The sequence below is a fragment of the Sparus aurata genome, chromosome 11 (assembly GCF_900880675.1).
Source record: "Sparus aurata chromosome 11, fSpaAur1.1, whole genome shotgun sequence".
Taxonomy (NCBI): domain Eukaryota; kingdom Metazoa; phylum Chordata; class Actinopteri; order Spariformes; family Sparidae; genus Sparus; species Sparus aurata.
Genome location: NC_044197.1, coordinates 1,942,858 through 1,958,829, shown reverse-complemented (window position 1 = coordinate 1,958,829; position 15,972 = coordinate 1,942,858). Strand labels below are relative to the sequence as shown.

The 15,972-nt window shown below is 41.4% G+C and overlaps 1 protein-coding gene across 1 annotated transcript; it reads left to right on the top strand.

The window, feature by feature from the left end:
- The first annotated feature begins 5,750 nt into the window (after positions 1 to 5,750).
- On the top strand, positions 5,751 to 12,905 carry gorab (golgin, rab6-interacting). The gene is made up of 5 exons (XM_030434370.1): positions 5,751 to 5,960; positions 6,111 to 6,441; positions 7,003 to 7,104; positions 7,214 to 7,354; positions 10,716 to 12,905. Exons 1-5 carry the CDS (start codon positions 5,906 to 5,908, stop codon positions 11,092 to 11,094), a joined length of 1,008 nt encoding a protein of 335 aa, XP_030290230.1. The 5' UTR covers positions 5,751 to 5,905; the 3' UTR covers positions 11,095 to 12,905.
- The last annotated feature ends 3,067 nt before the right edge of the window (positions 12,906 to 15,972 follow it).

Here is a 15,972-nt window from a genome sequence, read left to right as displayed (position 1 = left end):
CTGTTCACGGTGTACCTTCGCCAGAGACGGCTAATAGGCATTCTCTCCATCTCCCTCTCCGTAGATTGGCTCCAGATGTGTGTGTGTTACACTCTGGGAAATGGCTGAGATGAGAGACAGCGAGGCCGCCAGAGCCGCAATAAATTCGTGGAACGGCTAATGAATAAAACAACAGCGGATTAAATGTGCCATAGCTAAAAATAATTTGATTAAGAATCTGATTCGGCAGCCAAATTGTTGGAGGCCATGCTGGAGACAGCTGTATCTTTATTTGAGCTCTGGTGTACGAGACCACATTTTCCCTCCTAATGAGCTTCTACGAGCCTTCGATCGAGCTCTTTTTATGGGGATTTCTGGGCAGAGCTCGAGGCTAATGAATCAGTTGTCATCACATGTGATTGCCTGTTTAAAAAGTCCCAAACTTTTCTGACTCTGCTCCGTCAGGTTCAGCCAGGGTCAGTCTGCACAGAAACTCACCGTCTCCAGCCAATAACCTGCCCGAATCAGCAAGTGGCTGCAGCTCACCGTCACTTTCATCACAGATCTCTGGAGGGAACGCAAGACTTTATATTTTATTTTGGGGTACACATTATCTGCAAACGTACATATCAAGTACATGTCCTTGTGTGCGCACTTAGCATAGCTTAGCATAAAGAGTGGAGGCGAATGGAAACAACCAGCTCCATCGACGTTAAAAAATACAACAGAACAGCTTAAAACAGATTAACATGATTAAACTGATTTGTTTCTGTGCTTGAAATTGTAGTTTAAGGTCAAGACACAATAAACCGACATCTAAGAATGAGCGGCTACAAAGGCTGACTGTTGTGACGCCTCCCATCTTTGACATATTTCTCTTGAACAAATATAAAAGACTGCAGCTTCTCCAGCAGCATGAAAGGAAATAACTCTCCATACCAGCAGGTAGTCGTCATTAAAAAGGACAAAACTTTAAGATACTAAAGTTAATAATGGACCTTTGTCGTCACATCTTTTCACCGTCATCAGTTACAGCCGCTGCATGGTTGGATTCAGGCAACAGAACTACCTGGTTCGGTGAAGGAGAAGATCACGCTTTAGGTTCAAATAAGCTCATCTATTTTGTCGCCTGACTTCCTCCTTTGCTCCTGGTATAATTACCACAACAACTAGCTGTCAGCTTCCAATAATAAATGTAAATGCGGGTCATACTGAGCCGGAGGACCCGACCACTCATCTCCTTTCTTTGTGTTGTGTTATCTGCTTTTTCTGTCAGAGACAACTTGTCGATCATGTCAGGTAAACTGCTTCCTGTTTGTACCAATCTATGCTCCAGTACGCTGGGATCACTCTCGTTACAGGACCCACGAGATTATCCTCTCTTCTGGCTTCCAACAAGAAACTCAACAGACATATTTCCCCAAATGTCAGAGATTTCCTTGAAATACTTGAAGGAAATGACACAAATATCAGAGGAGCCCAAAGAGGGTTAACATTTGCTGGTTGTGTGAGAGCCGTGTGATGGTTGAGAGGTCCACCTGCCTCGGGCCAGCTCTGATTCACATCCTTAGTTCCACTTGTTGTGCTTCCTTTGTGTCCTTTTGTTCTCGTCCTGCCCTCCTCTCTCCGTCTGAGTGTCTGTCTCATCTGACTGCTTGTGTTTTTCGTCTCAACACGAACTGACAGCCCGACTCCACTCCTGACTCTCACCCATCCGTCCCGCTCGCCGCTGCAGGCTGCAGCTGGGGATCGACTCCCGGGTCGAGCCCAAACGTCAGACTGTTGAAGGGCCTGTTGAAAGCCTGAACCCTGTCCAAAGAGCTCACAGGGCCCGCACACCCAACGGACTGCCAGGGGAAATAGAGCTGGGGGGGGAGCCGGTGAGACCATGCAGAGACAGGGAGGCATTGTTTCTCCTCCTTACAGGTGGGACTCCTCAGCGTCCGCAGCACAGACCTCTGTTCAGATGGATCAGGGACACTCTCCAACAACATTAAGAGGGCTTGGCGTGAGGCTGGCACGCCGCGGACTGAAAGCCAAGTCTGGAGGGAATGGTAATGATGGCAGACGAGCTCAGGTGCAAACTGTATTCTGACTTTTGATAGCCGTGAAAATTGGTGAAAATTCCTGCAAGGCAAGCCCAAACCCACAGAACTGCACTTCAAATGAAATGCAGGATCCCAAAGTGTTCAAAAATACCAATGTGTTAGCTTTAATTCAGACAGAAGTCTATAAAATCATTCATAAGACGTTGATATTTCTTGCAATATATTTCCTTTCCTCCCTAAGTGCTGCACTTACACTTGGCTTAAGTTATTTCAATATAAAACTGAATTTAATAATTAATTTTCTTTTCTTTTCTCATTTTAATGCTACATGAAGACACAGTTCAATTATTCCTAAAGTGTGAAGGGAAACATCAACACTCAAGAGATTAAAACACCGAAACAAATCCTGATGAGAGTTTACACCAAGAGAACCAAACCGTTGAGAGGCAGACGATGAAACAGATGACTGAATCAAAGAAACGACAGAAAGAAAGCAGGGAGGGCAGGAAAACACACAGGAAAGACGAGATAGAGACGCCGAGGGTGAAGTGAATGAGAGATAAAGGGAAACAGCGCGCATGATGTCAGGCCGCTGTTTAGCACCGTAAACTGGCTGCAGATGGCGGGACGAGAGGTCAGGGATGGAAATTAAAGGACAAATTCAGAACAGCAGCCGAGGGGAGAGAGGAGGCGCGGTGACCGGGACGAGGGGAGGAGGCTGAGGGGTCAGCGTGGACCCGGCTGCAGAGTTTAAACAGCAATTAGAAGTTCCTCCAGCTTCAGCTCAGCGCCACCTCCTGACCTCTAATCATCCTCAATTTGATTCAGGCTCCGACGCTCTGATACACGTCTCCTCGGATCGACTGTTTAGTTTTCACAGCACTTCCTGTTTGATTGGGCACCACGGGCTCTGTGTCTTTATGGACAGCAGGGAGGTCAAAGGTGACGTGCACACTCACTGCGCGTGTTAAAGGATCCAACAGCAACCAACCCATGTCAATATATCTTTATGTGTTACAGTTATGGTGGAAAATCACTACAGAACTAAACAAGGTTTACTGATTTCCAATATGTCCGCAATGCAAATCAAGTACATTTTATTTCTACAACCCAAAATCACAATCACATTACTTCAATGGGCTTTACAACCAACCGCCAGTTGTCTTCCAGGAAATTGTGTTATTTGTGCAACATCATGGTGATTCAGCCTATTTCTGTGATAAGCTGCACGTTATAGAACTGCATGTAGACAATTAATAAAGGTTTTTACACTATATTTACTGTAAAGTTCCCCAAGTCCAACAGGTAACCGCTAACGTTGGTCTGGATGCTGATGTTGTTGCAACCAAGACGACTGTATCCCCACCAACATTAGTGGCTTTCGTTTAGGGAGATAACCTCTTTAAAACATTTTCCCTTACAGCCCTGGTACTTTTATATTTTTTTTACAATGCTTTCAAGTTCTTCCAGTGTCTTTGCATGTTGGATATTATTTACTTAAAATAACCAAATAGTCATAGACAAAGTGATATGACTGACACCAGTTTGGTGTTGACAGTATTGATAAAGTTACGTAACAGGTCGTCTAGGTAACATGTGAAGGTGTTACAAAATTCATCGTCCTGGTTCCCACCCAGAAAATACATTTTGTTTAATTAGTCATGCATAAATTAACTTGAGGCCGACGTCCACTTGCTGCGTTAAAGAGTGGAAGAACTTTCTCTGGTTCTTGGAAGACGCGTCTCGACACGTGGACGACAGATCTGACATGTTGAACTTCTGAACTGAGTGCAGTCATCATGGTAACCTCCTCCTCCATCAGTACCACCCATTCCTACAGGGGATTTATACACTTCCCCCACCTCTAACCCCGATGTGCCTCCGCAGGTCATCCCAGTAATGAGCCATGTGCTCCCCTCTGGCACTCACTAATCAGGGATCCAAGGCCGTCCCATCCTCGGCCCGACGCCGCGGCAGCAAAAACACACTCTGAACCCAAAGTGGTTGTCTCTCTGCCATCTGGCCTCCATGCCTGGCCCTGTCTCCACTCTGCCGGCGATTTATGCCCTCCTGAGGTGTTTCGCCTTTTAACTCGCACATAATTGGCCCCCAGATGCAAAAAAGATGTGGAGGCCAGTTTTTATTAGTTGCCAAGCAGAGGTCATTGTTTTTGCATCGCTCCGGCTCCTGAGCACTGCCAAGGTTAAAAAGACACGCTTCATGTCTGTACCTTGACCAATTACTGAAGGAAATAAGGAGGCTGTACAAAGTCATGCATACATGAAAGTAATGATGGAATATGGAGCTGAATGAGGGCAGTATGTGACGGTGTGTGCTGAAGGACAGTACTAAAGAAAGCAATAAAAAACAAATCATACAGACTCAGCTCTTTCCTACAAATACCTTCTGTCCTCATTCCTGTCTGACGACCACCTCCACGCACACAAGTGACTCACCAGACATGATACGCCTGCTGTCAATTTGTATGAGTTAATAGGAGATATCCACAAGAAAAGCACACGACAGGACAGGAATGAGAAACTTAACTGTTTTCTGGATAGTTGCAAAAGTCCAATATGATTTTAAAGTGCGACCCCACCGAGTGGTAAAAGGTGGAACCTGTTCTGAGGGCAAGACTGACAATAGCCCTGCATGATTAAATCTGTAGAGTCTCTAGAGCTGTAAAATCCTCCAGTATTATAAACCTGTTCTTAAACCAGCCTTCCTGGATCGTGTTAATCTTTTATTCTGTAACTGAAGCAAGAAGTAAGGCGGTGATATTCTTCTGGTCTGAACGCAAACTAAACATGTGTCCTACATGTTTGAACTGGGGTCTCAGACTCTGAATTTAGATTGGCACAGGCCAGGCTGTAGAATACAGTAGCATGTTATTGAGTATCAGTAAAACTCAGTGGCAAATAAAATAAATTAAAATGTACGTTGTTCACCTTTGTTAAAAACTATGTGCTGCAGAAAAGTAAATTAGAGCGATTTTAGTGTCAGGTGTATTGTTGTCAATCGAAGGCAGTGGGCATCTTACTAAATGTTAACTGACAAATAAAAAATATTTTAAAAAGTGGTTTTTTTTATTATTATTATATTGCTAGATAGTTCAATAGATGTATTGATCGATAGCTGGGTAGATCAAGTTGTGCACTTAAATGTCATGCTGCTTTCACACGAAGCACTTCTTCAATTAACCTCTGACCCCACTGACACACAGGTGGCCTCTCTACAAGAAACGATCTGGACCAGTTAGAGGTTAGGAAATTGGTGTAAAACGGGTGTAAAATGAGATTAACACCCTGAATATTTTTTTTTTTAATTATTGAAATAAAGTGACGTGTTGATGTGATCATGCAGAGTGTGGGCTGTGAACAAATTAGTATTATTTGATTTTATTTGATGAAATACCATGAAACCATTATTTTAATTTAATCTGAACCATAAAAAACAAATTCCTTCAGTGAAACTTTCCGTAAGGAGTTACGGAGCTCGTATTTAGTACACCTTACAGATGCCTTTTGTATTATAACCTACAAAGTAATAATTTATTTGAAAGATTTATTTAAAGGTAAGATTGTTTAAGTTCTTAAAGTATATATCATGATGGGTGACTACATATTGTGTTATCTTACTTAGATTTAATGTTAATTGTTTTTTTGTACAGGCGATATCTGCAGCTTCAACGTCACGGGTCTGTTTGGGGTCCTTAACGTGGCAGTGATAAACAAAGATGGCGGCGGCTTTAAGAGCCGCATAGAGTTTTTCTGAACTGAGGAACTTTAGAATGATGATTTTACATCATTAATCACAGTATTTCATATATGCATCATTTTCCCGTCTTGTTTGTGGTGTTTTAGGTGTTCCGTTGTAAAATGAGCGGCTGGGCCGGTTTCTCTGATGCGGAATTACGGAAGATTCAACAGAAAGGTAACTGCTAACGTTAACCTGAGAAGTTAGCATTTGACTTTGCTGTTGACATTTTAATCCTCTTTAACATTAAGACTGACTCATGTTGTCCTTTGGCAGTAATTACGGAAGACCTTATATACCTTATATATAGACTGTGTGTATTTTCAGACTCGGCGATGCCCGCTGCGGCAGCCCGCGGTCGGAAACCGGCTCCAGCCAACCGGAGTCGGCAGCAGCTGCAGCGGGAGAAGGCCCTCCAGCTGGCCGCGCAGAAAAGCACCGGAGCCCCGGCACCTGGCCTCCTTCTGGAGCAGCAACTAAGCACACCACCGCCGAAGGAAGAGGCTGTGTTTCAGCCCATGGCCCCTACAGGAGCTCCGGCTGTCAAACAGGAGCTGCAGCAGAAACCAAACGAGGTGAAGTCGACTGAGAACCATCAGCCGCGTTCAGAGGAGGAAACCCCGGCTGTGAAAGAGCTGGAGAAACAAGAGGTGGAACTGTTAGTATGTCTTTTCTACTGTCCTCGGCTGAGTTTAACTGAGTGGAGAGCAAATATTATGTGCAATATAAACGACCTCTGTTTCCTAATGTTTAGGCTAATGACATCTGTTTATCCAAGTTCTTCTGTTAGAGCCTCAATGTTTCATATTAGCCCCATTTGTAAAATAAAATAAAAAAACTGTTGGAAAACATAATTTTGCCCATAAACCAGCTGCATCATGAAGACATGTTGGATAATCTCACAGATCTACAGTCTGCCTGTTAACTTACCTAAAACCACTTTTGGCAGCAGTACATGGTGCAATCTGCACAAATCTTAGATATAAACTTTAATGTTGCTCTAGAGACAAACATTAAAATGTTTTGTGCAGACTGTAGACATCTATGAGATCACAAAAATATGATTTGCTGGATAACAGTCCGTAGTGAATGGAGTCCCTGAGGACACACACAGGGTTATTACTGGCTTTGGAGTCTAGATGAAGATGAATGATAAAGGAAAAACAATGAGATGTTACTGAGACAGTGAACCGAGGATCCACTCCATGTCTAATTACAGACGGGAGAAGACGCGTCTGGAGCAGCTGCAGCAGGAGCAAAAGATAATCGAAGAGAGGAATAGGCGCAAGAAAGCTCTGCTGACAAAAACCATCGCGGAGAAGTAAGTATGGCTGTCTTGGTTCTGTGTTGAGCAGCATGTTAGTATGACCAGAAGACCAAAATTGAGGCAATAAGATTAAATTGATTAAACAGTTTGTTACCTTCCACAGGTCCAAACAGACTCAAGCAGAAGCCGTGAAGTTGAAGAGGATCCAGAAGGAGCTCCAGGCCCTCGATGACATGGTGTCCAATGATATCGGCATCCTGAGAGGAAAGATAGAGCAAGCAAGCTGGGAATACTCTACAGCCAGGTACAGAGACAACACGAGGACATGTGGGAAAACGGGGGACGTCAAATTGTGGCAGAAATGCTTTTTGAGTTTTAGTCAGTATAGAGAATTATAGATCCAATATGAAACTGACAGAACAGCCAAAAAAAGTTCAAAGTGGTGCTTCAGGTTGTTGATTTTAATAATCATGGTGTCGGATATGAGACATACTGGTTGTCAGAGTCCATCCATTCTAAACTTAAAGGTCAGATTTTCACTGTTAATTTTCTCTGTCATCTCTCATCTGTGTGTATCTGACTCGAGTCGCTAAGAATACACAGTTGATTGGCTGAGTAGCATCCTGTAACACTATTTAGCATGCAACTAGTCTGAGTTTCCTCAGCTGCTAGTTCTGTAGATGCAGGAAATGCTGCTCTTTTTTAAAATAGAAAAGTCCTTTCAAAATCTGAATAGAGAAGAAATATGCAAGCAGATGCATGTCATTAATTTGCATCTATCATCTGCACATCTTTAAAAATGCACCTTTATTGCTGTCCGTGGTCTTGAATGTAGCATCGGCCAGTTTATTCTCTCGTGTTTCCATTTGTTGGTTTGTAGCTGTTTGTCGTAGCAGCAGACTCATTATGAGGATTTGGTTCTAAGTTTTCTAATACTATCAGAAGTTTGTCGTAGACAAACTCTGAATGAGCTGTTTTGGAGTTGTCTCACAACCAAAGATTTCACCTTACTTCAGTGAAATCAACCCAAAAATCACATAAGTCAAGTTATCGACCTGTCTCAGTGGGATATGAACTCACACTGACTAAGGTAGCAACTCTCTTAATGAGTAAATGTCAACATATGTAGAAATACCTGAGGTTCAGACGTCTGAGTCTGACTGTAGAGTCCATCAGCAGGTAACAGGAGTTTAATACCACAGAAGGCTGAACAAGAAAGTTGCAACAACCCATCGAGCTGGTTAGAGCTTTTCTTTGTCATTTCAACAGTAAATAACGAGTCTTTGAGTTTCACACTGTTGGTTGAACAAAAGAAACAATTTGAAGACGTCACTTTGGGCTCTGGGAAATTGTGATGATCATTTTTTACAATTTCTTGACACGAAAGACCAAATGATTCATCATGAAAAAAGTCAGGTTAATTTAAATTAAAATGCAACTAATTTGCAGCCCTGCTGAACAACTGTAATACAAACTGCTCTTACACATCGCTGTTCTCACTAATGAGGAGTTATTGTGCTTCTCATTTAAAGGCAGCACGGCTCGACCTTTGGGAGTTATTTGGGGCAGAGTGTCTCGTCTCGACCTACTCGTAGACAGACGAGTTTGGTCATCACTGGGACATCAAAATGGTTGTAAATTTGAGCCAAGGAGCTCTCAGGGTTTTAGAAAATTATTTGAGTATTTATCAGAGACAAACAGTTTGATCTGAATAAACAAACTTCAGATTCAGTCGCAGTCCTGCAGTAAACTGTGGTCACTTGTAATAAAAGTGAGCAGGTAATGAACTGTACACCGACTGTAAATGCTCTCACTGCCCCCTGCAGCTTGTTTCCAGTATTCCTGTGTTCTCAAACTCTTTGAGCCAGTTCAGCAGACGCGGTCCTGCTCAGATGTTCGACATGCAGAGACTAATGAAGCCCTGAAAAAACTTGATAAAACTGAGTGTGAAAAAAACCTCTTGAATCATGTTGTTAATCAGTGCAGCATTAAATTCTCAGCAGCCACAGAAGGTATAGAGACTGTAAAATCTTTAATACACAATACTTTTTTTTACCCACACTGATGCAGTCCAGCTGTGTTTGACCTTGTGCTTGTAGCTGTGATTTTTCTCAGCAGCCTGCTGTGTGGTGAGATTAGCTCCACGTCATGAACGCTCCTCATTACAGATGTTTGTATAAGGGGAAGAGGACCCGGCCTTCACACACTCGCTGCTCTGGATTCTCCTCTGATTATGTTGATTTAATGAATTGTTGAGATTTCTCTGAGGTACAGAATTGAAACCCTGTTTGACATCATCTGTTTCCAAACACTGTGTGATGTTTCTCACAATTAAAACAAAGTTTCTGTATTCAGACATTGTGGGAGGACTCGTGTGTGTCCTCAGCAGGGCCGGGCTCGAAAGTATTCAGTGCTTCTGCCAAAATGATGAACCAGACCTGCACTTAACATCCGACCCGAGTGATCCGCACACAAGTTCAGCTCTCAGACCGTCAGTTCACAACTACATTAGCATGTGTCAGAGTGACTAACTCTGATCCGATCTCACTTCAAGTTTATAAAGTGTCTCCAACTCAACAACTCACTAAACTGACACATTTGTTAAGGGAGTCTGGGGACTTTCTCCACGGGGACAAAGAAGTAGCCTATATTGTTCCTGTTTAGTGTCTTTGTAACATGTGACATGTTTAGATCAATAACATGTTTCTTCTTTCATAAATGGAGTGTAAATGGTGAAATCAGTGTAAACAGTGTGTTCAAACAGCTGATCAATGTTGGCAGGTAAGACTTTAGCACTTTAGACACAGAAGATGTATAAAGTAATTTTTCTACAACAACATAAAACACGTGTTTTCAATTAGCAAAAGAGGTTCTCATAATTATGGCTGCGACTAATGATCATTTTCTACATTCATATGTTTGTTGGTTGGTTCATAAAATTTTAATAATTAAATATAACCAAAATCAAACAATTAATCTAACATCAGAATTATTTTTCTGTTAATCAACTCATTGATTAGTTGACTGATTGTTGCAGCTCTAATCAAGAGTCTGATTCTGATCAGACATTCTCAGAATCAAAGCAGCGTCATCATATTGTCTGTTTGTCAGACGAATGCTAAGGATCGGATATTAAGTAAACAGTCAGAAAATGCTCACATTTTAAAAACTTAATTTGCATTTTTGGTTTATGAATTATTCAGAAATGTATTTTCAAAATAGTTATTGATTAGTGTTGCTAGACTAGTCATAACCTACACAGTGCAACACCTCACACTCTTCCTCAGTGGATTTACTGTCTAATATTCTAACTGGTGTTTTGGTTTTTATACCAGTGAGCTTTTATACATTTGCTGGATTTTTCTGAATTTATTTAATTTTTTTCTGTCTTCACGTTACGCTTTGACAGGAAGCAGGTGTTAAAAGAGGAATCTGCATGATTTGAGCTCTCAGCATATTTGGTCATAGTAGATGTTATCAGCAGGAAAGGAATGCAGACAGGAGAGTTTTGATTTGTAGCAGCAAATATTCAAAATGAAAAGAAACACTCCTCCTGTCACGATCTGTAAGCGAGATGTCCAGTAAAGTTCAGAGTGAAAATGAGAAGTTTTTCACGCCTGTAGTTTAGTTTTTCTTCACATTTTCTTCCTCACGTATTCTCTCAGAAAGCGCTACGAGAAGGCGGAGGCCGAGTACGTGACGTCCAAACTGGACCTGCACAGGAAGACGGAGGTGAAGGAGCAGCTGACGGAGCACCTCTGCGCCATCATCCAGCAGAACGAGCTGCGTAAAGCCCTGAAGCTGGAGGAGCTGATGAAGCAGCTGCAGCTTCAGGCCACTGAGGAGGAGCTGGAGAGGCAGAAGGTGGAGGAGGAGGAGGCGGAGAAGAAGAGGAGAAGCTGTGTGGAGACGCAGAGAAACGGTTCAGTGGAGAATCAGGAGGGAACGATGCAATCAACCAGAGACTGTAGACCCACAGAGGAAGAGACGGTGAAGGAGGAGAAAGGAGGTGACGTCCAGCAGGAGCACCACCCGACGACCTGACGCAGCGACGACTGAACAAGACTGTAAAACTCTAGAAAACTGTGTTCAGAGTGAGGCCGAGGCCTCCTGATGCTCAGAAAAGACAATCACACGGTCATCATCTGTCAGCTGAGCTGTAAAATATCTGGACGTTATCACACATTAATATAAAATACTAACGCTAATGTAACACACTGATACTGTCAGCTAGATGAGATGTTGATGCTGTAAGGTTCCGGGCTGGGTGTCCACGTCACTACAAACTGAGTCAGAGTCTCCTAAACATCACGCTTTTAAACAACTTAATGTATTACGATAATGATTACTGGCACCAGAAGTCGTGGGGAGGTGGTGGTTGATTTTTATGTGGTGATGAAACATTGTCTGTTTTAATCTGTTTAAACAAAACCATCAGTGAGAAGATTGCTACTTCGATATAGTTATTATAGATATTCTGAATGCCTGTCACCGGGTCTGATTCCGATTTATCCGGGTCAGAGAAGTCATAAAATTACAAGTATCTTTTATGGAGGAGTGCTGAGGGCGAGTCGAGGAGTTTCACAACCTGAGAAAAAAACAAATTCTCCTTTGTTTTATGTTTTATTGATTCTGGCAGCTTCTGCGGACAAAAAGTAAAAGTTCCTTCTAGCAGCTTTAACCTAATTATAGCCAAAACCTTGAGTTGCCTTAAACGGAACAATAAAATGTTAAAGAGAAGCTCCGATCAGAAATAGAGAGCCGGTATTAGATCGTTACCAGGGTGAGTAAAGTTACATCTTCACCTGCAGCTCTGCAGATCAGTTTATGAATAACAATTCTTTATTATGCTGATAAAAGATGTCAGCTGGAGTTATTGCATGTTCTTGACAATGTGTTTTCTGTTGCTGATTAGTAGAATACACACATATTTTTAGCAGACAGAGTTGATCTGTCAAAAACTGTCAAGTCACGAAGAAAATTTCCAGATTCAGGTCAAAATGCAACAATGCGATTTAGTCAAAGTTCGTCCGGCTGCTTTTGTTTAGATGTTTTTTTTATCGAGAATTTTACAGAGCTGTAATCCATCTGTAAAAAAGTTGTTTTATGGTACTCGTGCTTGAGTTTTTCATCAGCAGTGGTATTTGATAAGAGTCAAAGGACACCCGGCCCTCCGTACATGTGTACCTGCAGCATCAGACACAATCATATTCAGCTGCAGAGTAAAATATCTCACAGCCATAATCCTCCATTGTGTCTTCATGTGTGCCATTCCAAACAAAAAAAACTTCTTCCAAACATGTGGTTTTACATCCCATGTGAATTATCTCTCTGAGCAAAGGTCGAATTCAAAAGCTGACTGTTTCTGATTGTCGTCTCTTTGTGGCGACAACCAAAGATGGGTCCTGTTTACTTCCTGGATCGTCTCTGTTTGATGCAGACGCTCCGCAGCATTCGTCCAAACAGGAACCGTCCTGTCTCACGTGCTGCAGATGAACACGTTAGCCGGCGCTGCGCTCGTGTTTCAGAGATAATTTGGGTTTTTGTCGGTGCTGCTGAGGAGCAACGGGCCTCCTGATGGTAAGATGATACCTGTTAATGTATGGACGGATGCTTTCGGCCTTTCGCTCGCTGCACATGTGTTGAAAATAATATATGACAATAATCTAATGTTAAACTTTCTATCTGTGGGCCTGACCAAAGTCTGTATACTCTGTGGTTTGTATGTGGAGCGAATGACTGTTGCCTATGAGAAGTTATTTAAATGGGTAAATATTTAAGAAGGTGATATTTAGGTATGCAGTATGATATTTTACTAAAATAAACTCTAAAGGAGCTCAGTTTCCTCTCGTCTATTTTGTCCTGGTGTTGTAACTTTTTTTTGATAATGAGTTATCTGCAGGACCGCAGCTTGTGGTCCTGGAAGGAATTTACACGGGGGAGCACTCTGGGACTCTCACGGCTTTTGCAAGTCGTTTTTTTAAAGTGCAGTAAGTGTTTCTGTAAACCGCTTTGAGATTTTACAGCGCTCCGGTCACATCTGGCCGTCTGAAGCAGAGGCCGTAAAAGCAGCTTTTTTAATTAGTTGGGAGGTAGAAGCTCGGAGAGGGAGAGTGACCACCGTCCCGTCTGTCCCCGCTGAACCTCCAAGGTCAACGTTTGAAGTCCCGAGGAGCTGATGTCAGATCAGATTTGACCAAATTAGAAAGACATTTAAATTAAAAAAAGGTGCAATTATGTCATTTCCCCTCAGCTGTGACCTTCACTGTGAAACAAAACCCACGAGTGGAAGATAATTAAGAACATTTACTCAATTACAATTTCTATCCTGCTCGTTTTATCCTGAAGTGTGTTTTTATTCAAGGATACTTTATAATGAAATGTTGTAATTTTTACATTTATTCAACCACTTTTTGTACATTACAGTTAAGATATTTTAAAAAAAAAAAAAAATTGTAGAAAGTCAATCTTTCCTGTAACTGAGTCATAAAATCTTATTTTCTTTTAAAAACATTTTTAAAAAGTAATGATTGTTGTTCTTCATCCTGCTTTATTCTGTCTTGCGTATCTATAAAACTTGTGATTTAGGCTGTAAATGTAAATGCTGCTGTAGATATTCTGATTTAGATAAAAGATGGAATTGAAAAAATGGAAATATTCTGCAGAGTCAGATTTATTTTCCCACTTGTTTAAATAAAAGCAGGTTTCAGGACTCAGTTATAGACTCTGTAAACTGCAACATTCAAATATAATTAAAAAATATTTTTTAAAAACGAATTATATAGATATAAAACGATATTAAAGGTGCTGTTTAACATAAAACATTTGCTTTTGAAACTTCAGGGCGGCTCAAAGTGAGGCCTGCGGTCCGAAGTCGGCCAGCCGACCGGTTTTATTTGGTCCAACAGACTTGGAGTGATAAAAATAATAGAATCAGTGTTGATACTTTAATTTGGTGATGTAAAAAAGCTCCTTTAAATATGTAGAAATCCTAATTGTTAATTATTATTTTCATACTCTGATCACGACGGCAGCATGAAGTCAGTTCAACCGAGGAAATGAAAAATACGGAAGCCCTGAGAGACATTTTGTTTTTATTGATTATGGCAAAACACTTTTAATTGTTATTATAAAAAACAAATAAAGAAAACAAGAGAAGATGAAGAGAAAACAATTTAGATGAGATTTAGAAAAGAGGTCACTAAAGTGTTTTCTCACTGACCTCTCAGGGCTTCCGTAGATTAAAGGCCTTCCTTCTGTGATCTTAGCAACATAATACAATAACGAATGCTTTCTTTTTATTTTTCAGTTTTGGCTCTCAAAGGGAGAAAGTTTGAGCATTTCTGTATTTCTGTAGTTTCTCTTTTTGCTGCGTTATTTCAACCAAATATTTCAAATAAAAACATGATGTAGAAAAGTTCAATTTCCCAACAAAGTGAGACTGAGGAGAGTGTTTTATCCTCCTCCACATGTTCACATGATCCTCCTCGCTGCTTCAGCTTAAAATGGGAATAATAATAATTGTCACAGGACTCCTCTGGAGGGGGGTCCTGTGAAAAGAAATGTGTTTTGGATTATGACAAAGAAAAATGAGAAGATTCAGGCTGCGGAGATTAAGGCATCCAGCCGGGCTTCAAACTGCACAAACGGCTCCTACATTTGGAAATACATTTCCATTAATGCGTGTGTGTGTGTGTGTGTGTGTGTGTGTGTGTGTGTGTGTGTGTGTGTGTGTGTGTGTGTGTGCTGGGCCGGACTTCAGAGGGTTTATAAAGTAAAGTGTGATTTATGTGGCGCTGGCGTCCCTCGACAGGTCGAGAAAGACCCTGAAACCCGAGAAGTCCAAAAGCCGAGAGAGAGGAAAAAAAACAAAAAAAGCCCCAAAAATCAAGTTTTCCTCCAAATCTGCGCCATCTGGACCAGCCGAACTTCACCTCCACACCGCTGAACTCTGAACTCACTGTCGGTACAACTGTGCAAGACAGAAAAAGAGAAAAATGCAACAAATCAGATTCAGATTTGATGTTTTCACAGTGAAGTTTCGGCCTAATTTGCTTTGGCAATTAACAAAAACGCGCGTCCGGTTTAATTTAGCTGCTGGATGATTAACCCAATCTCATTTTCAGTTTTAATTTAATGCTTCACTGTTGCAGCCGAATTAATATTATTTCCCTGAAGAACAGATATCCAGACTCCATATTTAAATATCTCGACAAAAATTACAACATTTTATCTTTCAACGAAATATTTAAAGAAACTTCAATCGAATTTGGCTTCGTGCGTAAACAGATGATGGAAAATAAACTCAGCTCAACTGAAAGTGCGTGTTGAATATAAAATATAACTACAAAACATTGTGATTAATTTCAAAACGTTTAAAATTGATTCAACCTACAACCTGAAAAAATAACAAACACAAGAACCGGAAGAAGCAGAAGCGCTCATTGATTTATGTCCTCTGATTAATTAGTGATAACCGACGTGTTCCGCCGTGTTTCCGGTGGTTTTGGCGGGTTTATAATAATGAGAATGAGCGCGGCTGAATTAATTTCACACGCGCTCTGTAAACTCCGCGTGTTGTTTTAATCAGGAGCAGATCTGCTGTTTAATGTCGGAACACCACAGACCGTTTACAGTTACAACATGTGAGCCGCCTGCAACAACAGAAACAGAACCAGAACCGCTCGTAAAACATAAAGAGGGGACGCTCATAGTTCATATAATACAATTACATACAATTACCGGGAAGGGCGGTTGTTTATATGTCTTTTCACACCGCCAGTGGATCAACACGTGACAGCGTCATTCTGAGGATCAAGAGTTTCAATGAGAATTAAGAAAGAATTCTATTGTTTTATTGTTTGACTGCAACCAAAAATGTTGGATTATGAAACCTTAAATGTCCACTATGTAGAAATCCAT

Bases quoted from the DNA above. Each gene is read 5' to 3' on its own strand.
- gorab (XM_030434370.1), top strand. From the start codon at position 5,906: ATGAGCGGCTGGGCCGGTTTCTCTGATGCGGAATTACGGAAGATTCAA. The intron at 5,961-6,110 runs GTAACTGCTAAC...GTGTATTTTCAG, and splicing joins ACGGAAGATTCAACAGAAAG to ACTCGGCGATGCCCGCTGCG. The intron at 6,442-7,002 runs GTTAGTATGTCT...GTCTAATTACAG, and splicing joins GAGAAACAAGAGGTGGAACT to ACGGGAGAAGACGCGTCTGG.